At 45.0% G+C, this 27,164-nt stretch overlaps 2 protein-coding genes across 2 annotated transcripts; one reads left to right on the top strand and one right to left on the bottom strand.

Annotated features, from left to right (window-relative positions):
* Positions 1 to 1,088: 1,088 nt before the first annotated feature.
* Positions 1,089 to 2,219, top strand: LOC123165061 (ctenidin-3). The gene is made up of 2 exons (XM_044582686.1): positions 1,089 to 1,323; positions 1,482 to 2,219. Exons 1-2 carry the CDS (start codon positions 1,224 to 1,226, stop codon positions 1,958 to 1,960), a joined length of 579 nt encoding a protein of 192 aa, XP_044438621.1. The 5' UTR covers positions 1,089 to 1,223; the 3' UTR covers positions 1,961 to 2,219.
* A 14,085-nt stretch (positions 2,220 to 16,304) lies between these two features.
* Positions 16,305 to 21,572, bottom strand: LOC123165060 (damage-control phosphatase At2g17340). The gene is made up of 12 exons (XM_044582685.1): positions 21,218 to 21,572; positions 21,072 to 21,137; positions 19,054 to 19,120; positions 18,913 to 18,981; positions 18,660 to 18,800; positions 18,306 to 18,434; positions 17,649 to 17,735; positions 17,202 to 17,276; positions 17,056 to 17,133; positions 16,876 to 16,953; positions 16,736 to 16,798; positions 16,305 to 16,600 (listed from the first exon to the last, which is right to left on the bottom strand). Exons 1-12 carry the CDS (start codon positions 21,385 to 21,387, stop codon positions 16,526 to 16,528), a joined length of 1,098 nt encoding a protein of 365 aa, XP_044438620.1. The 5' UTR covers positions 21,388 to 21,572; the 3' UTR covers positions 16,305 to 16,525.
* Positions 21,573 to 27,164: the final 5,592 nt, after the last annotated feature.

The raw sequence follows: 27,164 nt of genomic DNA, 5'->3' as shown, positions 1-27,164 counted from the left end.
GACGCGTGGGTCCCGTTCGTCATTGACTATTTAGTCTAATTAGGGTTTAACTAATCTAATTACTGTTTAATTAAACTAACCAGTTAATTAGATTAATTAATTATGGTTAATTAACTTAATCAATTCATTAATTAATTAATTATTTTAATTATTAGTTATTTATTTTCTTTTACTGTTTTAATTCAACTTAGGGCATTTAAGTATTTTATAAATTTGTGTTTTCTGTACTATAATTACCTTTGTAATATTCGGCACAAACCGAACATTTTTGTTTCAATGTTTGAAGACATTTGTTTGTTTGCCATATTTTGAATTGATTTTTGAATCAGTTTTGAACTAACGAAAGTTTAGCAACAGTAACGAAGGTGACGTGGCATCATTAGCATGGGATTACTGTAGCATGATTATCCGGGCGTTACATCCCTCTTGCCCGGCATGCCGCTTCAATGCCGGCTCCAGTGAGAGGTCGCTTCTGCTCTGAGCCGGCATTAATGCGAAGAAGGCGCTCTGGAGTTGTGCTGTCCGGCATGAATGTGCAGCAATTGCTTCGTGCAGGAGAGGCAACGGGCGCGGGCTCGGTTTTTGAGTTGGTCTGGGTGTCGGACACGTACGTGAGACGTCCGCAAAGACCCCCTGGTTTGCGTCTAGTTTTTAGAATTTCGGATAACCCAACTGATCTACAGACTAATAGGATACCGCGTTGGATGACACGCTGCGTGCGAACGTATAGGAGCGTTTTAAGGGTCCATATGCCTTTACACTGTACATTAGCATGATGGGTCGAATCAATAGCCAGGATATAATCGATCAACGAATCCGATAATATTTAATACACGGATGCACAAAAGTGGACAATCTCTACTTTGTTAGCAAGTGGTTCTACACTCTCGATCACACGTAAATCCACGGATAAATGTCAGTGCCCCGCTCTGGGGGTGGGGGTAGCTAATCAAATGTGACAACGAGATATACCAAAGCTCGGTCCCGGTTTGATCATATCCTAGCTAATAGCCAACCATAGCGGTACATGGAGTTATCGAAGGTTGGAACTTTTTAAAATTGGAGACCGGCATAGGCGTGCATGCATACATGTATTATTATTATTATTTTTGAACCAATGCATGCATACATGTCTTGCCTCTTCTATAAGTACGGCAATTCTAGCAGCGATATCATCTCATCCTAAGCTACCTATTATAACTCGATCAAACTGATCATCGCCAATGGCGGTCAAGTCTCTAGTTCTTCTTGGTGTCGTACTAGCCTCGCTCCTGCTTCTCTCCGACGATGTAGCGGGTGCTAGAGAGCTTACGGATGCTAAAGGTTTGTAAAACATGCTCTCTCTTATACGTATTTACTAACACAGTAGACTACACAGCTCATACTTCATCCTATATATGCACGGCTACCTATCTACCTCGAGCAATGTTCACTACTTGCCTACCTCAAGCAATGTTCACTAAGGAATTGTGTTCATGCAGAGTCCAAGGAGAAGAATGTGAAACCTGCAGGAGGGCCGGGCCTGCCTAAGAAAGAGAAGTGGGTAGGTGAAAACAAGCATGATGAAGGATATGGAAACGGTGGAGGGTATGGAAACGGTGGTAGATACGGTAACGGTGGGGGATATGAAAACAATGGTGGAGGCTATGGAAACGGTGGATACGGGAACAATGGTGGAGGTTATGGCGATGGAGGTTATGAGAACAATGGTGGCGCGTATGGTGGAGGATACGGTAGTTCTGGACACGGTGGAGGTTATGGGCGTGGTTACGGCGGTGGAGGCTATGGGCCTGGATATGGTGGCGGGTATGGCAATGGCGGTGGAAATGGTGGATTTGGCAGCGGCTTTGGTGGGGGATATGGTGGTGGTGGCGGATATGGTGGAGCTGGAGGATACGGTGGCGGTGGCGGGTATGGTGCAGGTTACGGTGGAGGATATGGTGGCGGTGGCTATCCTTGATATGGATATTTGCAAGAGGTCACAATGGTTGGAACTATGAAAACAATGACTAGATATGTGTTTGTGTTTTAATTAAGCATCTATGTTGATATGTGATGTGGTTAAATAAAAAATGGTCATTATGCTCGCGTTATAGGAGCAAGGTCTGTAAGATTGAGAAGTCAGGCGAGCAAGCCAACCTTGTGTTGTTTCTTATGTATAAAAGAGAAGATATGTTTTAAATTGTAAGTGGGCTTTGATTATTGATTTTTCTTAAACACAAGGAGATCTATGTGCCTATATATTATGATAAAAAGTATCTATGATTTACAAGAGTAGCTCCATGGCGCCAACAAGGGTGGCAGCCCGAGCGGTGTACAACAAGGGACTTGTGGTACTACTCTTCTTAAATTATTGTTTCCTAACGTCCGCCACTCACGGCAATGGTCACACACTCCATCAACTACCGCCGTAGGGAGCAAAGAGGTGTGCTTGAAGACACGCCGGCTCCTCTAAAGCCAAGTGCATTGTAGCGAGGAAATCACCAATGTGTTGACGCCCTTGCGAAGCTTTGGCGGGATGGACATGTTGGGAATCGTAGCATAATTTTAAAATTTTCCTACGCTCACCAAGATCCATCTATGGAGTATACTAGCAACGAGGGGAAAGGAGTGCATCTACATACCCTTGTAGATCGCGAGCGGAAGCGTTTCAATGAACGAGGTTGATGGAGTCGTACTCGCCGTGATCCAAATCACCGATGACCGAGTGCCGAACGGACGGCACCTCCGCGTTCAACACACGTACGGAGCAGCGACGTCTCCTCCTTCTTGATCCAGCAAGGGGAAGGAGAGGTTGATGGAGACCCAGCCGCACAACGGCGTGGTGGTGGATGTAGCGGGATCTCGGCAGGGCTTCGCCGAGCGTCTGCGAGAGGGAGAGGTGTTGCAGGGGAGGAGGGAGGCGCCCAAGGCTGTAATACTACTGCCCTCCCTCCCCCCTTTATATAGGCCCCCGGGAAGGGGGGGCGCCGGCCAGGAACCCATCTGGATGGGGGGGCGGCGGCCAGGGGGGTAACTTACCCCCCAAGTCAAGTGGGGCGCCCCCCACCCTAGGGTTTCCAACCCTAGGCGCAGGGGGGAGGCCCATGGGGGGCGCCCCAGCCCACTATGGGCTGGTTCCCTTCCCACTTCAGCCCATGGGGCCCTCCGAGACAGGTGGCCCCACCTGGTGGACCCCCGGGACCCTTCCGGTGGTCCCGGTACAATACCGATAACCCCCGAAACTTTTCCGGTGGCCGAAACTGGACTTCCTATATATAATTCTTCACCTCCGGACCATTCCGGAACTCCTCGTGACGTCCGGGATCTCATCCGGGACTCCGAACAACTTTCGGGTTTCCGCATACTCATATCTCTACAACCCTAGCGTCACCGAACCTTAAGTGTGTAGACCCTACGGGTTCAGGAGACATGCAGACATGACCGAGACGCCTCTCCGGTCAATAACCAACAGCGGGATCTGGATACCCATGTTGGCTCCCACATGTTCCACGATGATCTCATCGGATGAACCACGATGTCGAGGATTCAATCAATCCCGTATACAATTCCCTTTGTCAATCGGTATGTTACTTGCCCGAGATTCGATCGTCGGTATCCCAATACCTTGTTCAATCTCGTTACCGGCAAGTCTCTTTACTCGTACCGCAATGCATGATCCCGTGACTAACGCCTTAGTCACATTGAGCTCATTATGATGATGCATTACCGAGTGGGCCCAGAGATACCTCTCCGTCACACGGAGTGACAAATCCCAGTCTCGATCCGTGCCAACCCAACAGACACTTTCGGAGATACCCGCAGTGTACCTTTATAGTCACCCAGTTACGTTGTGACGTTTGGCACACCCAAAGCACTCCTACGGTATCCGGGAGTTGCACGATCTCATGGTCTAAGGAATAGATACCTGACATTGGAAAAGCTCTAGCAAACGAAACTACACGATCTTTTATGCTATGCTTAGGATTGGGTCTTGTCCATCACATCATTCTCCTAATGATGTGATCCCGTTATCAATGACATCCAATGTCCATAGTCAGGAAACCATGACTATCTGTTGATCAACGAGCTAGTCAACTAGAGGCTTACTAGGGACACGTTGTGGTCTATGTATTCACACATGTATTACGATTTCCGGATAATACAATTATAGCATGAACAATAGACAATTATCATGAACAAAGAAATATAATAATAACCATTTATTATTGCCTCTAGGGCATATTTCCAACAGTCTCCCACTTGCACTAGAGTCAATAATCTAGTTACATTGTGATGAATCGAACACCCATTGCGTCCTGGTGTTGATCATGTTTTGCTCTAGGGAGAGGTTTAGTCAACGGATCTGCTACATTCAGGTCCGTATGTACTTTACAAATATCTATGTCTCCATTTTGAACACTTTCACGAATGGAGTTGAAGCGACGCTTGATATGCCTGGTCTTCCTGTGAAACCTGGGCTCCTTCGCAAGGGCAATAGCTCCAGTGTTGTCACAGAAGAGAGTCATCGGGCCCGACGCATTGGGAATCACCCCTAGGTCGGTAATGAACTCCTTCATCCAGACTGCTTCCTGTGCTGCCTCCGAGGCTGCCATGTACTCCGCTTCACATGTAGATCCCGCCACGACGCTTTGCTTGCAACTGCACCAGCTTACTGCTCCTCCATTCAAAATATACACGTATCCGGTTTGTGACTTCGAGTCATCCAGATCTGTGTCGAAGCTAGCGTCGACGTAACCCTTTACGACGAGCTCTTCGTCACCTCCATAAACGAGAAACATATCCTTAGTCCTCTTCAGGTACTTCAGGATATTCTTGACCGCTGTCCAGTGTTCCATGCCGGGATTACTTTGGTACCTTCCTACCAAACTTACGGCAAGGTTTACATCAGGTCTGGTACACAGCATGGCATACATAATAGACCCTATGGCCGAGGCATAGGGGATGACACTCATCTTTTCTCTATCTTCTGCCGTGGTCGGGCATTGAGCCGTGCTCAACTGCACACCTTGCAATACAGGCAAGAACCCCTTCTTGGACTGATCCATATTGAACTTCTTCAATATCTTGTCAAGGTATGTACTCTGTGAAAGACCAATGAGGCGTCTTGATCTATCTCTATAGATCTTGATGCCTAATATATAAGCAGCTTCTCCAAGGTCCTTCATTGAAAAACACTTATTCAAATAGGCCTTTATACTTTCCAAGAATTCTATATCATTTCCCATCAATAGTATGTCATCCACATATAATATGAGAAATGCTACAGAGCTCCCACTCACTTTCTTGTAAACACAGGCTTCTCCATAAGTCTGTGTAAACCCAAACGCTTTGATCATCTCATCAAAGCGAATGTTCCAACTCCGAGATGCTTGCACCAGCCCATAGATTGAGCGCTGGAGCTTGCATACTTTGTTAGCATTCTTAGGATCGACAAAACCTTCCGGCTGCATCATATACAACTCTTCCTTAAGGAAGCCGTTAAGGAATGCCGTTTTGACGTCCATCTGCCATATCTCATAATCATAGTATGCGGCAATTGCTAACATGATTCGGACGGACTTCAGCTTCGCTACGGGTGAGAAAGTCTCATCGTAGTCAACCCCTTGAACTTGTCGATAACCCTTAGCGACAAGTCGAGCTTTGTAGATGGTCACATTACCATCCGCGTCCGTCTTCTTCTTAAAGATCCATTTGTTTTCTATGGCTCGCCGATCATCGGGCAAGTCAGTCAAAGTCCATACTTCGTTTTCATACATGGATCCTATCTCGGATTTCATGGCTTCTAGCCATTTGTCGGAATCCGGGCCCGCCATCGCTTCTTCATAGTTCGAAGGTTCACCGTTGTCTAACAACATGATTTCCAGGACAGGGTTGCCGTACCACTCTGGTGCGGAACGTGTCCTTGTGGACCTACGAAGTTCAGTAGTAACTTGATCCGAAGCTTCATGATCATCATCATTAACTTCCTCCCCAGTCGGTGTAGGCACCACAGGAACATCTTCCCGCGCTGCGCTACTTTCCGGTTCGGAAGGGGTGACTATCACCTCATCAAGTTCCACTTTCCTCCCACTCAATTCTTTCGAGAGAAACTCCTTCTCCAGAAAGGACCCGTTCTTGGCAACGAAGATCTTGCCTTCGGATCTGAGGTAGAAGGTATACCCAATAGTTTCCTTAGGGTATCCTATGAAGACGCATTTTTCCGACTTGGGTTCGAGCTTTTCAGGTTGAAGTTTCTTGACATAAGCATCGCATCCCCAAACTTTTAGAAACGACAGCTTAGGTTTCTTCCCAAACCATAATTCATACGGTGTCGTCTCAACGGATTTCGACGGGGCCCTATTTAAAGTGAATGCGGCAGTCTCTAAAGCATAGCCCCAAAATGAGAGCGGTAAATCGGTAAGAGACATCATAGATCGCACCATATCCAATAGAGTGCGATTACGACGTTCGGACACACCGTTTCGCTGAGGTGTTCCAGGCGGCGTGAGTTGTGAAACGATTCCACATTTCCTTAAGTGCGCACCAAATTCGTGACTTAAATATTCTCCACCACGATCTAATCGTAAGAATTTTATTTTCCTGTCACGTTGATTCTCAACCTCACTCTGAAATTCCTTGAACTTTTCAAAGGTTTCAGACTTGTGTTTCATTAAGTAGACATACCCATATCTACTTAAGTCATCAGTGAGAGTGAGAACATAACGATATCCTCCGCGAGCCTCAACACTCATTGGACCGCACACATCGGTATGTATGATTTCCAATAAGTTGGTTGCTCGCTCCATTGTTCCGGAGAACGGAGTCTTGGTCATCTTACCCATGAGGCATGGTTCGCACGTGTCAAATGATTCGTAATCAAGAGACTCCAAAAGTCCATCTGCATGGAGCTTCTTCATGCGCTTGACACCAATGTGACCAAGGCGGCAGTGCCACAAGTATGTGGGACTATCGTTATCAACTTTACATCTTTTGGTATTCACACTATGAATATGTGTAACATCACGTTCGAGATTCATCAAAAATAAACCATTGACCAGCGGGGCATGACCATAAAACATATCTCTCATATAAATAGAACAACCATTATTCTCAGATTTAAATGAGTAGCCATCTCGAATTAAACGAGATCCAGATACAATGTTCATGCTCAAAGCTGGCACTAAATAACAATTATTGAGGTTTAAAACTAATCCCGTAGGTAGATGCAGAGGTAGCGTGCCGACGGCGATCACATCGACCTTGGAACCATTCCCGACGCGCATCGTCACCTCGTCCTTTGCCAGTCTCCGTTTATTCCGCAGTTCCTGTTTTGAGTTACAAATATGAGCAACCGCACCGGTATCAAATACCCAGGAGCTACTACGAGTACTGGTAAGGTACACATCAATTACATGTATATCACATATACCTTTGGTGTTGCCGGCCTTCTTGTCCGCTAAGTATTTGGGGCAGTTCCGCTTCCAGTGACCACTTCCCTTGCAATAAAAGCACTCAGTCTCAGGCTTGGGTCCATTCTTCGACTTCTTCCCAGTAACTGGCTTACCGGGCGCGGCAACTCCCTTGCCGTCCTTCTTGAAGTTCTTCTTACCCTTGCCCTTCTTGAACTTAGTGGTTTTATTCACCATCAACACTTGATGTTCTTTTCTGATCTCCACCTCCGCTGATTTCAGCATTGAATATACCTCGGGAATGGTCTTTTCCATCCCCTGCATATTGAAGTTCATCACAAAGCTCTTGTAGCTTGGTGGAAGCGACTGAAGGATTCTGTCAATGACCGCGTCATCCGGGAGATTAACTCCCAGCTGAGACAAGCGGTTGTGCAACCCAGACATTCTGAGTATGTGCTCACTAACAGAACTATTCTCCTCCATTTTACAGCTGAAGAACTTGTCGGAGACTTCATATCTCTCGACCCGGGCATGAGCTTGGAAAACCATTTTCAGCTCCTCGAACATCTCATATGCTCCATGTTTCTCAAAACGCTTTTGGAGACCCGGTTCTAAGCTGTAAAGCATGCCGCACTGAACGAGGGAGTAATCATCAGCACGCTGCTGCCAAGCGTTCATAACGTCTTGGTTCTCTGGGATTGGTGCTTCACCTAGCGGTGCTTCTAAGACATAATCTTTCTTGGCTGCTATGAGGATGATCCTCAGGTTCCGGACCCAGTCCGTATAGTTGCTGCCATCATCTTTCAGCTTGGTTTTCTCTAGGAACGCGTTGAAATTGAGGACAACATGGGCCATTTGATCTACAAGACATAGTGTAAAGATTTTAGACTAAGTTCATGATAATTAAGTTCATCTAATCAAATTACTCAATGAACTCCCACTCAGATAGACATCCCTCTAGTCATCTAAGTGAAACATGATCCGAGTTAACTAGGCCGTGTCCGATCATCACGTGAGACGGACTAGTCAAGATCGGTGAACATCTCCATGTTGATCGTATCCTCTATACGACTCATGCTCGACCTTTCGGTCCTCCGTGTTCGAGGCCATGTCTGTACATGCTAGGCTCGTCAAGTCAACCTAAGTGTATTGCGTGTGTTCCGAGGCCATGTCTGTACATGCTAGGCTCGTCAACACCCGTTGTATGCGAACGTTAGAATCTATCACACCCGATCATCACGTGGTGCTTCGAAACAACGAACCTTCGCAACGGTGCACAGTTAGGGGGAACACTTTCTTGAAATTATCATAAGGGATCATCTTACTTACTACCGTCGTTCTAAGCAAATAAGATGCAAAAACATGATAAACATCACATGCAATCAAATAGTGACATGATATGGCCAATATCATTATGCTCCTTTGATCTCCATCTTCGGGGCACCATGATCATCTTCGTCACCGGCATGACACCATGATCTCCATCATCATGATCTCCATCATTGTCTCTTCATGAAGTTGTCACGCCAACGATTACTTCTACTTCTATGGCTAACGCGTTTAGCAACAAAGTAAAGTAATTTACATGGCGTTATTCAATGACACGCAGGTCATACAAAATAATAAAGACAACTCCTATGGCTCCTGCCGGTTGTCATACTCATCGACATGCAAGTCGTGATTCCTATTACAAGAATATGATCAATCTCATACATCACATATATCATACATCACATCTTCTGGCCATATCACATCACATAGCACATGCTGCAAAAACAAGTTAGACGTCCTCTAATTGTTGTTGCAAGTTTTTACGTGGCTTGTAGGTTTCTAGCAAGAACGTTTCTTACCTACGTATTACCACAACGTGATTTGCCAATTTCTATTTACCCTTCATAAGGACCCTTTTCATCGAATCCGTTCCGACTAAAGTAGGAGAGACAGACACCCGCTAGCCACCTTATGCAACTAGTGCATGTCAGTCGGTGGAACCTGTCTCACGTAAGCGTACGTGTAAGGTCGGTCCGGGCCGCTTCATCCCACAATACCGCCGAAACAAGATAAGACTAGTAGCGGCAAGAAGAATTGGCAACATCAACGCCCACAACTACTTTGTGTTCTACTCGTGCATAGTAACTACGCATAGGCCTGACTCATGATGTCACTGTTGGGAATCGTAGCATAATTTAAAATTTTCCTACGCTCACCAAGATCCATCTATGGAGTATACTAGCAACGAGGGGAAAGGAGTGCATCTACATACCCTTGTAGATCGCGAGCGGAAGCGTTCCAATGAACGAGGTTGATGGAGTCGTACTCGCCGTGATCCAAATCACCGATGACCAAGTGCCGAACGGACGGCACCTCCGCGTTCAACACACGTACGGAGCAGCGACGTCTCCTCCTTCTTGATCCAGCAAGGGGGAAGGAGAGGTTGATGGAGATCCAGCAGCACGACGGCGTGGTGGTGGATGTAGCGGGATCTCGGCAGGGCTTCGCCGAGCGTCTGCGAGAGGGAGAGGTGTTGCAGGGGAGGAGGGAGGCGCCCAAGGCTGTAATACTACTGCCCTCCCTCCCCCCTTTATATAGGCCCCCTGGGAAGGGGGGCGCCGGCCAGGAACCCATCTGGATGGGGGGCGGCGGCCAGGGGGGTAACTTACCCCCCAAGTCAAGTGGGGCGCCCCCCACCCTAGGGTTTCCAACCCTAGGCGCAGGGGGGAGGCCCATGGGGGGCGCCCCAGCCCACTATGGGCTGGTTCCCTTCCCACTTCAGCCCATGGGGCCCTCCGGGACAGGTGGCCCTACCCGGTGGACCCCTGGGACCCTTCCGGTGGTCCCGGTACAATACCGATAACCCCCGAAACTTTCCCGGTGGCCGAAACTGGACTTCCTATATATAATTCTTCACCTCCGGACCATTCCGGAACTCCTCGTGACGTCCGGGATCTCATCCGGGACTCCGAACAACTTTCGGGTTTCCGCATACTCATATCTCTACAACCCTAGCGTCACCGAACCTTAAGTGTGTAGACCCTACGGGTTCGGGAGACATGCAGACATGACCGAGACGCCTCTCGGTCAATAACCAACAGCGGGATCTGGATACCCATGTTGGCTCCCACATGTTCCACGATGATCTCATCGGATGAACCACGATGTCGAGGATTCAATCAATCCCGTATACAATTCCCTTTGTCAATCGGTATGTTACTTGCCCGAGATTCGATCGTCGGTATCCCAATACCTTGTTCAATCTCGTTACCGGCAAGTCTCTTTACTCGTACCGCAATGCATGATCCCGTGACTAACGCCTTAGTCACATTGAGCTCATTATGATGATGCATTACCGAGTGGGCCCAGAGATACCTCTCCGTCACACGGAGTGACAAATCCCAGTCTCGATCCGTGCCAACCCAACAGACACTTTCGGAGATACCCGCAGTGTACCTTTATAGTCACCCAGTTACGTTGTGACGTTTGGCACACCCAAAGCACTCCTACGGTATCCGGGAGTTGCACGATCTCATGGTCTAAGGAATAGATACTTGACATTGGAAAAGCTCTAGCAAACGAAACTACACGATCTTTTATGCTATGCTTAGGATTGGGTCTTGTCCATCACATCATTCTCCTAATGATGTGATCCTGTTATCAATGACATCCAATGTCCATAGTCAGGAAACCGTGACTATCTGTTGATCAACGAGCTAGTCAACTAGAGGCTTACTAGGGACACGTTGTGGTCTATGTATTCACACATGTATTACGATTTCCGGATAATACAATTATAGCATGAACAATAGACAATTACCATGAACAAATAAATATAATAATAACCATTTATTATTGCCTCTAGGGCATATTTCCAACAGGACAGTTGCCAAGAGGTCCACCATTGAAGGATAGAATCCTTCACCATTAGGGCAAGATGGGCGAGAGCCCGAGAACGATCCAGTGAAGGACGTCATTTGACAAGTAATAAATTGTAGAAAATCGTAGTCATCTTGGATCAAAAGCACCTCACTTTTTTTTTTGAAATCGATCTTCAACTGGGGCATTGTTTCAAACGTGTCGACTTGAAATTCCTAACATATTTATCATCTTTTAAGAACAATAATATCATCAGCATATCTACATATGACCACACCACTAGGATTTAGGAATAATATAGGGGTTGACATAAAAAATGAATGACAAGAGGTGTAACATGAATACATGACACAATAGTTTGGCAGGCAAAACAATTTTCTGACCTGCATATCTAGTCCATTGAATCAAACTAAACTATAATCTCCCCATCAAACTCAACCAAAACCATACTTACGGTTTCTTTTTAATATCAAGATCCATGGATGCCGCATCAAGAGTCCTTCGCGTGTGCGTGCTCATGCTCAGTCTTAGGTGTACAAGCACGGAGGCCAAGGCAGCGGCTGAAGAAAGCAGAGAATAAACGCCCAACCATTTCATGATCGAATTCTCCAATTGTAAATCTGCAGCTACCAGGAAATCATCATCAACATAGCATTCGGGGAACAGTGAGCCGAAACGCAAAATACGTGCAATCATTTGCAGATCAGCCACAAGTTGACGTGGTGCCATATGAATTCGGCGGCGGGTTGGGCAGCCTCTTTGACTTGTCAAGCAAATGTTGTTGTTGTTGTAATTCTTGCTCCAATACAAATTTGATATTTAAATAGATCAAACTATTATTACCCAATGAGACATGAGATGAGTTTGAGTTACTGAGGCTAGTTGTTCTAGACCATTGGCTTGGCTCGATGTTCCTCAACAGAGAAAAGGGGCTATGAGGGCTATGAGGGTAGAGGGGGTTACAGGATCTCCAGCCGTTGTGCCCCCAGGAGGCATTTTTTCGGCCTCCTAGGGCTCCTCCGGGAGGAAGTCCCTGGAGTGGAGCCGCAGCGTGAGCCGGCTGCTCGACCCGCCGGGATGGTCCTCCATGGGGAGAACGTTGGTGTCGGTGGAGACGGCGGCACGGGCGCAGGAGAGTGAGGCCTCGACGTCGAGCGTCTCGATGAAGGCCGCGGGCGTGCGGTGGCAGCAGAGCGCCGATTACGCCAGGAGCAGGGCGAGGAGGGCTAGCCCGAGAAGGGGCTGCATTGTGGGCGGTGGTGGTGGTTGGAGTGGAGGCTGTCACGCGGGCGTGGGAGAAGGGGCTGCATGTGGGTGGGCCCGGAGAAAAAGGGTTGAGAGAGGGAGTGGGAGGCTGACTGTGGGCCAAACGACATGCAAAATCTTCTCTCTCCTCCCCCAAGTGCCCCTGGTGGGCTGGGTTTGGCCTGAGAACAACGACTCTAATCTTGGCCAGATCTGGCGAAAACTAAGCCTTTGAGGTGATGAATGAAAAAAAAATCATCGGCGCCCAAAATGTGGTTCTGAGGGGCGTTCTGGGGGTGGGGAGGGGGGCGGATGGAGATGCTCTTACAGTAGACATTCAGTTGACGCCTGTTGGCATCCACTAGAGGAGGCTCAAAACCATTAGCAAAGGGGTATCTCTTGAAATCACTAGCAAAAGGGTACCTTCTGGAAAGGTCACTCAAACCTTTTTTTATGGTGACCGATGGTGCACTATGTGTGTGACACATGTCACAATTAGTGGGATTTCACCCCATGCACGGTAGACACAGATTGGTTTGTACCTTTTTTGTAGATTCATTGTTTTCATAATATTTAGGAACAAAAAACCAAAAGAAACCGGAAAACCGATAAAAGAATCAAGGACGCGTCTAGACAGCGGTCGGCTGCTCCCTAGCGTTCCCGAGCAGCCGGCCAAAAAAGGAAAATTTTGATCTTAAAGCTATAAAAAGAAATGATTCATCCTGTTTAATTCTTAAAAAAAATCTAATCTCTATTAGGAAACACACCATGTGCAAACAGAAAAAGAAAAAGAATACAAAGACACCATGTGAAAGGTGTGAACGCAATTAATTCGGATTTTTAAATTTTTGAAAAGCCATAACTTTTGAACCGGATATGGAAATTAAGATCCGCTCTCACTATAGGAATCCTCGCAACGCGCTCTTTAAAACTAGATCCCGTATAGGTATGTTTTGATGAACTTTTTGTGTGCAGTTTAGTCACTGTTTGGTGCAACTGTCTGACAGTTAGTGTGCAACTAGCTGACAGTCGATGTGAAATTTTCTCCCTACTCATGGACACACAGTTTTCACTTATGCGAATAGGTGTGAACGCATTTATTTTGGAATTTCATTTTTCTAAAAAGCGTAACTTTTGAATCGAACGTCGAAATTAAGATGCGCTTTCACCATATGAAATCCTCGCGGCGTGCTCTTCGAAACTAAAACCCACATGAGTATGGTTTGATGAACTTTTTTGTGTGGAGTTTAGTTACCGTTTGGTGCAAGTGTCTAGCAGTCGATGTGCAATTACCTGACGTCGATGTGCAACTTTTCCTCATACACCGTGGACATAGGTTTTCATTGATGATGCCTCCACCCAAACTATTTCCTACTAGTGAGATATGCAACTTCGTGTGTTGCACTGGCCAACTGCCTAGTAGTCAATGTGCAACTTTCCCTCCGCCCCGCGGATGTGCGGTTTTCATTGTTCGTGGTCTTGGCCAGCTGCATGCCTAGCAGTGGATGTGCAACTTTGTTTGTCACCCTGGCCAACTATGCCAACTTGAGCATGCAACTCCGCGGTTGTTCATGTGTGACTATGACATCGCGCGTGTGTAACTCCTGCAACCATGATTGTGCGACTATGCCTCCGCGCAGGTGAAACTCGCACAGTCATGCGTGAACTACTATCCGATGAGAGTGTGCAACCCCTTAATCTGTGCGTAAGAAACTATGTCGACGAGAGCGTGCAACTCCATGGCCGTGCGTGTGCGATTATGCCGCCGCGCATGTGCAACTTCCGCGGATGTGTGTGAGCAATTATGCCAACGAGAGTGTGCAACTCTGCAGTCATGCGTGAGAAACTATCAGACGAGAGTGTGCAACTCCGCAGTCCGTGCGTGGGCACTATGCTCACAAGGGTATACAACTCAGCAATCGTGCCTGAGCAACTACTCCACCGTGCTTGTGGAACTCCTGCAACCAACGAGAGTGAGCATGTATGCCAACGAGAGTGTGCAACTCCGTGGTTGTGTGTGTGCGACTAAGCGGGTGAGAGTGTGCAATTCGACTGCCACGCGTGTGCGACTATGCCAAAGAGAGTGTGCAGCTCCACAGTCGTACATGAGTTACTAAACTGACGAGAGTGTGCAACTCCATGGTCGTGGGTGTGCGACATGTCGTCGTGTGTATACAACTCTCACAGTTGTGCGTGAGCTACTATGTCGATGAGAGTGTGCACCTTGACGGTTGCTCGTGTGCGACTATGTCAACGAGAGTGTGCTACTCCGCGGTCGTGGATGTGCGACTATGCAGGCGAGAGTGTGCGACTCCGCAGCCGAGCGTGTGCGACTATGTCGACGAGAGTGTGCAACTCCACGACCATGCATAAGTTACTACGCTCATGAGAGTGTGCAACTCAATGGTCCTGTTTGTGCGACTATGTCACCGCGTGTGTGCAACTCCAGCAGTCGTGTGTAAGCTACTATGTCGATGTGCATCTCCACCCCCACGCTTGTGTGACTATGCCGACGAGAATGTGCAACTCCGTGATCGTGCGTGTGCGACTATGCAGACGAGAGTGTGCAACCTTCCAGCCACGCGTGTGCGACTATGCCGACGAAAGTGTGAAATTCCGTGGCCATGCATGTGCAACTATGTGGCCACACGTGTGCGACTATGCCGATAAGAGAGTGCAATTATTGCAGGCCGTGCATGAGCAACTATGCTAACGAAAGTATGCAACTCCGTGATCATGCATGTGTGACTGTATCAAACTATGTACAATTAAATGTGCAAATGTGCCCTGCCTCTTGTGAAACTTGTAATACCTCCTTGTACAACTATCTATACTTAAGGGTGCGACTACGACCTACATATTATGAAACTTTTCATGAATTCCTCACGAAAATGATTCCCCAATTGATTTTTATCCGAAATGAAAGCAAAACACAGAAGGGAATGGCACACACGGCGCAGAGGGTCGAGCATGATTCAATCGTTACCGCCGGGAGCGGCACTATATTTCGAGTAGAGCAGGGGGTATGGTGCTGAGCGGGCGCTTGAAGCTATCATTGCCGGACTCCCACCGGTCCGGCACAATCTTCCTGAATCCCTGAATCACACCAAGTGAAGAAGAAAAACCAAGCCAAATCCCATCGACGAATTAACCCAGCAAGCACGCATACGTACGTGTTTGAGCTGCCACACGAAGGTTGAGCTGCGACACGAAGACGTGGCCTCCATCGGATGGGATCGAATCACCATAGGAAAGACGCCAAGGGTGGTGTAGGGCTCCGGGCAGGGTCGGACCTGACGGGTGAGAGGAGCGGCAGCGCAGGGCTCGCCGGCGTCAGGAAGGCATCCAGATGGCGGAGCACCACATGAAGATGTGGCACGTGCAGATTTGGCGCGGAGCAACTCGGATCGGTCCGGGTTAACGCAGTGGCATGCTAGAGGTGGATGGCAGCGGTCAGTAGGAGGACGCACGGGGTCGCGGGCGCTCGAAAGCCATGGCCGCGGCTTAATCCTGCATGGGGCGGCGGCAATAGGTTAGGGGAGAAGTAAAGGAGGAAGGAATAGAGGAAGGAGCCCAGCGGAGATGATGAGAAAGGAATCGAGATGTTTTTTTTTAGACAGACAATAGCGAAGCGGTTATTCCACAGCGCATGTGCTCACTTGTCGCCTAGCGCGAGTGCTCGATCGCGCCGGATAGCGCGCGCACACGATTAAGCATTCAGGAAGAATCAAACCAGATGGTGTAGTAGCTACGCTATCTACACAAGCCAGCCCATCGCCCTCGCCCTGCGAAGCACCGGCACCTCAATTTACACTTATATTATTAACCTGAAGCATAGAAAGGGGTGTTTTGACACATCTGCCATAAAAATTGTTCTCCCTCACACTACAACAAGCGAATTGTAATTTCTTCCACTTGCTATCATCGTGGACGCATACGTTCAGTGTAGGATTGCATCAGTAATCAATGATTAAAATGAATGCAATGTGGTTGGTGCCATGCAGGGGCTTCAGAGTTTTTCAGGCCTCGTTGAACTTGAAGACACAATCATAAAGCCTTCCACCCAAAAACTGCGCCACTTCAGGATGCTTGACCTGGAACAGAGCAATAGAACAGTAGTTTGTGAACTTGGGTAACCAGTTTGTGTTAAATCATACAGTCTGCAGCTAATCTGGATAATCTTTGATATGAATAAATTACATAATCATAATGGACATAAAACAACGCACCATTCCAATCTTGATCGAGTCACATTTCATTTGTGCGTACAGGTTGGTTTCGATTCCTCTTCCCTGTAAATGACACAGGTAGGATGCAATTAGTGACGGCCTTCATACAAAAAGATGTGCCAACTTGTGAATGCACTTACCATGCCTTCTAGGATGACCAAGTCAGCATCGCTTGCCATATAGGCTAGTTCCGGTGCGACGCTAGACAAATCTATTACCTGAGCGGAGGTGGGTTGTCTATTTAAGCATCTGAGGCAATCAATAGAACTTATATGAAGCCACCATAGTGGATGGCAGAGTCAGGTTCAAGATATTCTTACTGGCAGATCGTTCCCGGAGTTGGCAACAATGAGGTCGGATACATCCACACCTGCAAGCTTTCCATTTTCGTCCTTGAGCTGAAAACAATTGAAGAACATGAGTCACATTGTTGTATCATAAATGATATATGATTTTTTTTAGTTACCTTGTTTACAATCTCAACCAACTCTAGGTAAGTGATATCATTGATGGAAGGCATGTCATTGGCAGCAAGTATCACCTGCACCAACCAAAGAAAGATAACTATTGATATTCTTTTACTCTTTACTAAAAAGGAAAGAAAAGATATCATAAATCACAGACAATTTATGCATAGATCACAGTGATTCCAAGTTGTACATGTACAACAACACAAGCGCGCACGTAAGCACGAACACACTTTCAGCTTAATTAAGAAGTCATGGATAGACATAGACTTCAATGTGAACCATTTCCCATAGATAATTTCTTGCATTCAGTTACTTAAAAAACTGAATAGGAGCGATACATTACTACCGGAAACAAACTCATGTAGAAATGACAAGTAAACCCTTGTCCATGTTTTCCAGTAGTTCCCAACGAATAAGAGCAATATGAAAAGATTAAGACAAACCTTAGTGCCACGTCGGAGCAACTCCCTCGCAAATGGTAATATGCCCAATATGATATCAGCACCAGAATTATCAACAAAAATAACTGCCTGCAGCATATGATAGAAGATTGATTCAGCTAGGTACAAACTTTAGGTTGGTTGTACAGTATCAACATTGTAAACATATACACAGCTGGAAGAAAATGCCACTGAGTAAACATAGTTTATATCGAACAGCCCAGTAATGATTTCACCCGTAATTGATGCATGGATGGTCCAGAACTGTTACTAGGCCAACAGTAACAACCACAGATACATAAGTCAAATCCACCAACAAAGCTACGAGGAGATACAGAAAGGAATGCACTAAATATCACTGAGCGAGTAATTGATTTCTAACAATGTACATAGTACATATCAAAAAAAATTATAAATGGGTTATTGACCAAAAAAAAATTTTTATTGGAGATAGACATGGAACCAGAATACTAGATATTAACACTTTTTTCTTCCAGAATATAAAACCGTAGAACCGCAGATATACACTAAAATGACATATAAAACAGTACATTGCCACATCTGCAAACTAAAACAGCCTCTTGCCATAGGACGGATAGCAGGCTCTGTCTGGCATTTTGTGCAGTTTCAACAAGAATACAGTAAAACGATAAAATTTACCTTTTCCCAAGATTTCTTGGTCCATTTGCTTTTAAATGCATCTAGGTCATCAATAACCCAAGGTCGAGATAAAAGATTCTGGCAACTCGCCAAGAAGGACATACCATCTTTAGCAAAAACTTCTGCAAGCTTCAAATTTTGCAATAAAAATAATATTTTGTCAATAACAAACAGATATCTCAGAAGGATTCACAAAAGAACTAACGAAGTTTGATTTCATCACTTTCAGGACTTCAGGTTGAATGGTCTTTCATATTAAGCCGGTGATGTTTCAAAGCAACCTAAGGTAAGCCATTCGAAGCTCCATGGGAGTAAAGGACCAATAAAACATTAATGCAATTGAGACTACAATACCTGTGCAGACCCTAGGTCAAATATGTTTCCTGCTAAGATTCCACGGATCAAGTTCTCTGCTCGTTTCTCACCGTCTTCTATTTCATCATTCCGCTGAACAACTCCCTCAAACAGTGACATAGCCTTAGCGTTCTCCTCGTCCTACTCGTAAAGAATCAAAATAATCAAAGGAGCAGACACAGTTACGACCAGAAATTATCACAACAATGAACAACAAAATTATGCCAGGTAGGAAAACCTTGTTACAAATTACCTTGACCTTCTTGAAGATGTCATGAAACCCCAATTCTCTAAGGATTAGCTCACGAAGCCTACAAAGAAGCTTGAGATCCATTGCAAGAGTTAGAAGTAGTTGAAAATTTTCTTTCATGATCCAATGAAAAACTCATCTTACTATGCAATCAGGAGGTCCTCCATGGCTCTCTGGGTTCTTCTTCAACTCCTCAAGCATATCAGTGTACCTTCACCACACAACAATATGTACATAACAAAATGTAAGAATGCATCTAGAAGACTACATAATATGAACAGAGTAACATTGTGATACTATTTGAGTAATTGTTGACGCACATCATGTCAGCGCTTAACCCCAGAGAAGCAATCATGTACGTGCAATGCACTTTTTTTTAACAAAGCAATGCAAATGTTGACTGGTGTAAATTAAGCCACACATACATGTAATATGTCGCAATGAAAGAATTGGACCTAAGACTAAAGCACCTTGACATATAAAAATAACAACATGGTTTGGAGTGATTTGCAGATCTATTTTCGCAGCCAAACATTATTTGGCAAATATCTGCCCATGAAACCCAATAATAAACAAGATAAATCATCATCTGAAAGTGAATCCCACGAATCATTTCTGGAATCGTACAGTTTTTGGTGCTTAGTAGCATACACGATACAATTGCTGTTAAGGCATCCCGTCTTGGACACTTAGGTGGCAAGGTGCCCTGGCAGCCCCTTGCAATTGTGCCTGCCTTAGCTGCTTAGGCATCAGGACGGTGGGTGCTCACCTTATCGCCTTAAGAACAATGCACAATACAGCGAAAGGATGAAAGAGCATGATACAATTAAAGGCATACATGATCTCACGCTTCATTTCAAATATTAGGTAAAGTAATTCTTAGAATTAACTAGGTCTCAGCATTACCTCACATTGCTAGTTACTGAGATCATTCTGCGTGGATAAACTGCGACAGGTTAATGCTAGCACTGCTAATAAGTTGCTTGTGGGCGTAAATCCAGGAATACTAAGTGCAAACCAAGTCTGTCAAATTTATCACTAGTTTAGACTGCCAGTTCATGAACCAAAGCTGAGTGCCTACACCTGCTTGATATCAAGTTAGCCTTAGCAGATTATCCTTCTCACATCCGTACTCTTATGACCAAAACCTTCCAATCAAGTGATTGTCAAAGATATAGGCTCTTTGACCCTTTCTTCGTAAAATAGAATATCCCAAAATACTCTGAGGTGAAATGGCATTGGTTTATGTGCACAAGCAGAACTGTGAGGCATACGAATCACCAAGTGGTAACATCCAGCTGTTCAACTTTGTGGCTTTCACCTCAAAGATAATTGATCTAATAAATATTACAAACATAAACTAACTTGGCCAGCTACTTCCACATGGCACCCATATCATAATACCAGCGAAGGCGGCCCTTCCGAGCTTTGAAGCTCTAACGCCCAAGAAATTTAGTGAGAGAGTTAACTTTTAGACTAAGGTGCTGCGTGTTTGCTTGTTACTGTTCAAAACGCCACATCAAATTCCTTAATATTCACAATAACAGAAAAAAAAATTGGGTGCAAGCTATCAATTGGGATTGAAATATCTCTATCAGAATTAGGACACTTTTCTTGCGAACAGTTAACAGTTCATGAACACAACAGAAGTTAGATTTTTTTTTCATTTGATACTTCCTCCCAATGATCAGCCCTCGCAAAGCTCCGCCTGCCTAGTTCAAGTGAGTTGTTCCCATTTTTATTTTATTTTTTTGGTTCAACAATTGATAATGAAGTCTGCCACTGTCATGTACATCAGATGAATCTTGTGGTGGCTGACAACAGAACTGGCAGAAACATTTAACCGTGCCGTCAGTAATTGGTTTGGCACCTGCTCTACACACGAATTACTGTCTGCAAGTACCAACGGAATTTAGCTATTGGGTAGTATGTGTCCACTTGCAAATTAATCATGGCCTTTTTTCAGGAGCAGATATTTGATAGCCCATCCTACCTCTGCAAAGAGACCGACCTCTTGCCAATAGTAAATGAATCTGCCAGGAGTCTGATTTGTAGCTAAGAAGTTGATATCTAATGAATCTGCTAGGAGTCGGATTTGTAGCCAAGAAGTTGATATCTAACGAAGCAACATGATCATTCTGATACTGATAACTGATACATACCTCTGAGCAAACTTCTCGGCCTTGGCGGGGGCATCCGGCACCGTGGGGTCATTCTCCGCCCGCTGCCTGGAGAAGGGTCAGAAGACGAGCTGAAGTGGGAATCAGTGGAGCGCTACGGGAGTCCAAATTCCGGGTCGGGACTGTACCTGAAGGATGGCACGGACTTCAGGAAGAGGTCGATCCACTGGATCTCGACGGGGGTGGCCTTGCGGGGGTTGTCGGAGGGGAAGCGGTAGGGTATGGTGCAGGCACGGTACGTGCTCTCCACTGGCGCCTGCAGCAGCGGGAACGGCACCGAAGGCGACGAGCTCTCCATGCTCCTCCGCCGCCGCTGCTGCGGTGCGTACGGCGGTTGGGGGTTTGCGCGGATCCTCGGAGGCGGTTAGCTCGGCCTCGCCGTGAGATCTGGTTGCGCCGTATGCACCGCACCGGCCGGGAAGATGAAGGAAGCGACGTGCCGCTTGGCAATTGCAGAGAGTCGCTACATATGCTCTTTTTTTTCGCACATTCGCTACAGATGCTCTTGCCTTCTGATGTAGATTGGCCCGCAATGTGCCGTAGTTTGGGCTCTGTACGCTCCGTATGAGCCAGCCCAACTTCTGCTGGCGGGCTGAGGTAAAGGAAGTTGTTCGTTGTCTCAAAAAAAATAGAGAAAGTTGTTCAACTCAAAAATAAAAGTTAGAGGAAAGTTGTCTTTCGAAGTAAACCCGGGCATGGACAGCCAGGCCCAAAAAACCTGGGACGGGCTCTGGCCGGGCTTGACATTCGGGCTAGGCTCGGCCTTGTTTTGCAGCCCGAAAGATAGTTCAGGCCGGACTCAGCCTTCTCTTTTTCTGTATTTCGGACCAGACTTTCTGGCTTCGGGATGGGCTTGCACGTGCGCACACTAAAAATAGCGCTCGGGCTTCTGGCATGATTTCAGGGCGGGCCCGGGCTTGAAAACAGAGTATATTTCAAGCTTTGGGCCAGGCTCGGGCTTGAGAAATGAAGCTCGGGCTTTTACAAGCCTGGCTCAACATTTGCCCGGGTTTATTTAGAAGCAAGTAGTGAAGGACATCCATGCTGGAGCACAAGGGGCATATGGGAATATCAGTAGTGAGATCAAGCATAGAGCTTTAAATTTTAATTGTAATTTTGTTATTGAATGGTGATGCCGATAGATTAGCCAAGTTTTCTCATTCTCTTGATCAGGGACGACACATCTGGTTGATCCAACCCTAAGATCCTATTTGTATCCCACCGCATGTGGATTACGATCAATAAAACTTGAAGATACCCTAAAAAAAGTTAGAGGAAGTTGTCTGGGAGCAACTTTTGTTTTTCCTCTAAATTTATTTTTATTTATTTTATTAAAAAAGATGATTGCCCAAGACTTGCCAATTAGTGGCATATGTGACAGCGGGCGATGCGGTGCCTACCGGCGAGGGGTAGCGTGAGGCAGTGTGCGGGGCGTCGGCGTGAGCGGCGGGCGGCAATACGGCCGCGAGGCGTTTTGGTAGCATGCAGCGTGGGTGTTCCGGCGTGGCAGTACGGGTGTATTGCGGCGTTCCGACGAGGTTCCAACAGGGCAAGCGATGAAGTTTCAGGCAGTTATTAGCCCGCCAAAAAGATAGAAAAAGATTATCTTTTCGTAAACTTGCGGGAAGAAAATGCCACTGGGATCCTCTAAAGTTATGGACACTTTACGGGAACTGTTGGAGAGGTTTTCTGCCCCCAACTTCTGGTAATTAGTGGTTAATTTAGAGATAGGGGAGTTGTTGGTGTTGCTCTAAGACTATTTCTGCTCAATTCCTATTTGGCACCTTAAGCGCCGGTTAGAGTGCATTCTGCAAACCGGCGCAACCCCTCCTACAAACTGTATATCTAAAAGGGCTGGCCCATGTAGACCTTCTTTTTTTGGGCGTATTTCTTCTGGGTTTTTCCTGCACGGGTTTTGTCCTCATTTTTGTTTCCATTTTTATTTATATTTTTAGTTGTATTTTTTGTTTATTTCTTTATTTATATTTTCCCCTTTTTATGAAATTTGTGAACTTTTTTCACATTAAGTACTTTTTTTCATATTTGTGAACTACTTTCCGAATTTCATGAACCTTTTTCACATTTTGAGCTTTTTCATTATTTGTGAACCTTTTCCTTTTTTGAAAAGTCAACAGTCAACTCTCAGTGCTCAATGATCAAGGTCACTGGTTGGTCGGCCAACAATCAGCGGTCACAGGTTATCAGTTAACAGGTTTAAAACAAACGCAGCTAGGCCGGCCCATATACTCCCTATACTCCCATGCGTGATTGTAAATTATCTTAGCTGGCGCCTAAGGAGCCAATTAGGAGCAATCCCTATTCGTCACTTATTGGGAGCAACTAATTCATGGGTACGACCCTCAGGGGCTTCCCAGTGAATGGGTGCTCCACCCATGTTGCGTGCTGGAGGCACTCAGCATGTGCTTTCGACATTTTGGGCCTTTTTGTTTTTATTCAGATTTTGGGTTTTCCATTTTCATCAGGGTTTTTCTATGTTCTATTTTCTTATTTCTATTTATTCTTTGGTTTCTTTGTTTCTTGGCAGTGCTTTTCACGTGAAGCATAAAAAGCACAATTGTGCTCATGGTGAAAAACCGTTGTGCTTTCGTGTGAAGTACAACTGTTCTCTTTGTGTGAAGCATAAACTATGCTTATGTGTTTCCCAAAAAATTGAATAACATAGTTGTGCTTTCTCGAAAAGTGAAGCATAGTTGTGCTTTGGGTGAAGCACAGTTGTGCTCCAGGTGAAGCATAGTTTTACTTCCCCCTCAAAGTGAAAAACATAATTGTGCTTCCACGTGAGCCATCATTGTGCTTCCTGAAAAAGTTGAAGCACAATTGAGCTTCTGTTTTCTATTTTGGTTTTCATTTGTTTATTTTGAGGGGGGGGGGGTTCAATTTCATTTTTTTGTTTTTTTAAAGAAAGTCCATCCAAATTTATTAACATGAGATCTGGTTTTGAATATCTCGATGCGAGAAATGCAACAGTAAAAATAATTCGTGATTTGGATGCACGATTCAAGAGATAAAACGTTTTGCAAAAAAAGAATCTACGAATAAATACAAAACTTCTGGATCGCGACAAGTGTTGCACAAGCAGTGCGCCACCTATCACCATCAGAGGAAGTGGGTGTGACCTTTATAAGGGGCACCCCCTTGACTAGTTATTTCGCGCTTACCGTGACAAGTTGTTGCCACTTCACAAAAATGAGCACGCTAGTTACTGCTTTGGGCCGTCCAACTTAATGCTTTGGAGATTGGATTGTTCTTTTTCTTTAAGAATGTTCTGGAAGGTTCCAGCCTGGGTTCTTGTCCGTTTTGTGCACCTTCTATAAGGTTCTATTTGTTTTCATTTTCCAATTGTTTTTTTGGATTTCTTCTCTGTTTCTAAAAAAAATGTTTTACCGTTCCTTGTTCTTTTTCAAAAACTCACAAATTTCAAAAATGTTGAATATCTTGTATAAGTTGCTCATATTTTCAAAAATTATTCATATTTTTCAAAATAGGATATTCCAAAATTGTATACAACTTTCGAATGTTCAAAAAGTTTAAAAATTATTCATAGTTTTTAAAAAGGATCTAATTTAAATTTTGTTCACAATCTCAGTTTGCAAGTTTTTTCAGAAATTCAAAAATTGAAAGTTTTTTCAGAAAAATCTACAAAATTTCAAATTGTTTGCAAGTTAAAAAAAAACAATCTCAGTTTTAAAAAATTATTCGGATTATCAAACATGTGCCACATTGTCGGTTCACCACTTGTGGTTTGTTGCAGTAACTCGTCCCATTGATGAAGTACCTATTCCTCCTATTCTCTGCACTGCGGTGCTAATGGTCGACCCAGTCGGGGGCACAAGGAGTGACTAGCTGCTGCACCAAGCGGCATATAGGAGGTCCTTATCTCTCGCTTTCGGCGAGGCAGAGTGCGTCCATGCCTACAGGTGCCCCTTGTTGGCCTAGCCCGTTAATCATTTGTTACTTTTCTTTCTGATTGCTTGACTAGCAGTTAAGCTTCACAATACCGCCATCTACATGTTGCTGGCCTTATTGATCAGCTCTTTTTTATTAATTTATTTATATTTCAGAAATTGAAATACATTTTGCTTAATTAAAAAAATGATCATCATACATTGGAAAAAATCATGCAGTGAAACAATGTTGGTACAACTTATAAAAAATGTCCATAAAATTTCAAAAAATGTTGGTGACATTTCAAAATTGTTCATGGGTTTACAAAAAAATTGTGAAGATTTTAGAAAACAATTATACAATGTAGTAAAAAGTTAATGTGATTCAAAAAAAATGTTTCATGGCATTCAAAATGTAGTTGACATTTTAAAGAAATGTTCAAGCATTTCAACAATATTTCTTGACATTTTTTAAATGTTAAAACAATGCAAAACAAAGTTTCACATAATCTAGAGAACTCCATTCAAAAAGGTTTATTCAGTTTTAAAAATATGTTTGCGTGGTTTAAAAAATTGTTTTGTAATATTCAAAAATGTTCATGACATTTAAAAAAACATTTATTCGTTGTAGAAAAACGTCCCATACAAATTAAAAACTTTTCATGATATTTTATAAAAATTGTGAAGCCTTTCAAAAAATATATGTGACATTTAAAAAATGTTTATACAATGTATAAAAATGATTATGTTGTTGAAAAAATGTTTCATCCATTAAAAAAAAAATTCAACGAATAATTGAAAATGTGTAGTAGTTATGCAAATAAAATGTTTCAAACATGCATTTGAAAAAAATCACGAGGGTATTTGAGAAAATGTTGATCATGTATTTGGAAAATATTCAATGTGTATCAAGTAAATGTTATGCGTGTATATAAAAAAGTTTACAACTTGTATTAGAAAAGTTGACATGCATATTTCTGAGAAAAACAACCAAATGAAAAAAAAGAACCTAAGAGAAGAAAAAAGGAAAAATGGAGGAGAAAGAGAAAAAGAATAAAAAAATTGAAAACCCAAACAGAAAAATCAAAACCGACTTTTTAATAGATTCATGTCACCGAGTTAAGTTCACATCTGGAGTTGAATTCTAGTTTGAGTGACACGATGAAGAAGTAATAGACTGAACCTCTCCAGCTTCTAGCTCCACAAAATCCTCGTGCAAAGCCGGCTCGAATCGTCTGAGCTCTGAGAAGCTAAATTCGAGAAGCTCAGCCGACCTCCAATGTGTAGAAACGCGAAGCAATTTGAGAAGCTCAGCCGACCTCCAGTGTAAAAACGCGAAGCCCAAAGGCCCAGCTCCAGAAAAACGAGAATGAGGCGGTTCCTCCAAAAAAACAAACCAGGAGGAGGCCACGCCCGAACAAATCCACCTCGGGTACCGATTCGATTGATGGGACACCACTCTCCCCATCGACGGGCCTGCACTCCCTCGACCTAACCATCCCGCCGCCGCCGCCCCCACCCCCGCCGCCGGCCGGCTCTCTCCTCCACCGCGAGATCCGGCACTTCCAGGGCCACCCCCTGCGGTTCCCGTCCAGGACGTCACCCCGACGCAGCATCCCCACCCCGACGGCCAGCTCCACCCCGCCTCCGGCCGGTGCTCACCTCGACGGACCCCGCCTGAACCTCTGAGCCCCCTCTCCGACGCCATAAACCCTTGGACGAACTGGGCTGCTTCCAGCCGGCCCATACGAGCGCCCAGCCGGCTGGCTAGAAGCTAGTACTTCGGTGCCGAACGTTTCTGAAATCGCCACGTGGAGTTAGAAGCTGCGTTTGGAAGCTGAATTTGAGGAGTTTTAGAAGCTTGGAGGGGTTCAGAACAAGCCCTGAAACTTGTGCTAGAACAAGCGGCTGAGAGGATGCACTGAAACCAAGACCAAGAGGCCGTCGTGAAGCATGGCATGGGAGGTGATCCAACAAGGGGTAATTCATTATAAGCGATGTGGTTCTGTTGGTTTCCCTGTTGCTCTGTAAAATTAACCACCCTTGTTTCATATCCCAGTTTGATTCTGCGAACTGAGTTAATTGTCTTGTAAAACAAGCAGCTTGCAAGTCGGTTGTCATATCAAACGCATCGTCTACTTGTATTGAAATCCAGGATAACAAATTTTAA

Source organism: Triticum aestivum, chromosome 7D (assembly GCF_018294505.1).
Source record: "Triticum aestivum cultivar Chinese Spring chromosome 7D, IWGSC CS RefSeq v2.1, whole genome shotgun sequence".
NCBI classification, from domain to species: Eukaryota; Viridiplantae; Streptophyta; class Magnoliopsida; order Poales; family Poaceae; genus Triticum; species Triticum aestivum.
Note: the sequence above shows the minus strand (reverse complement) of the source record. Positions and strands in the feature narration are given on the sequence as shown.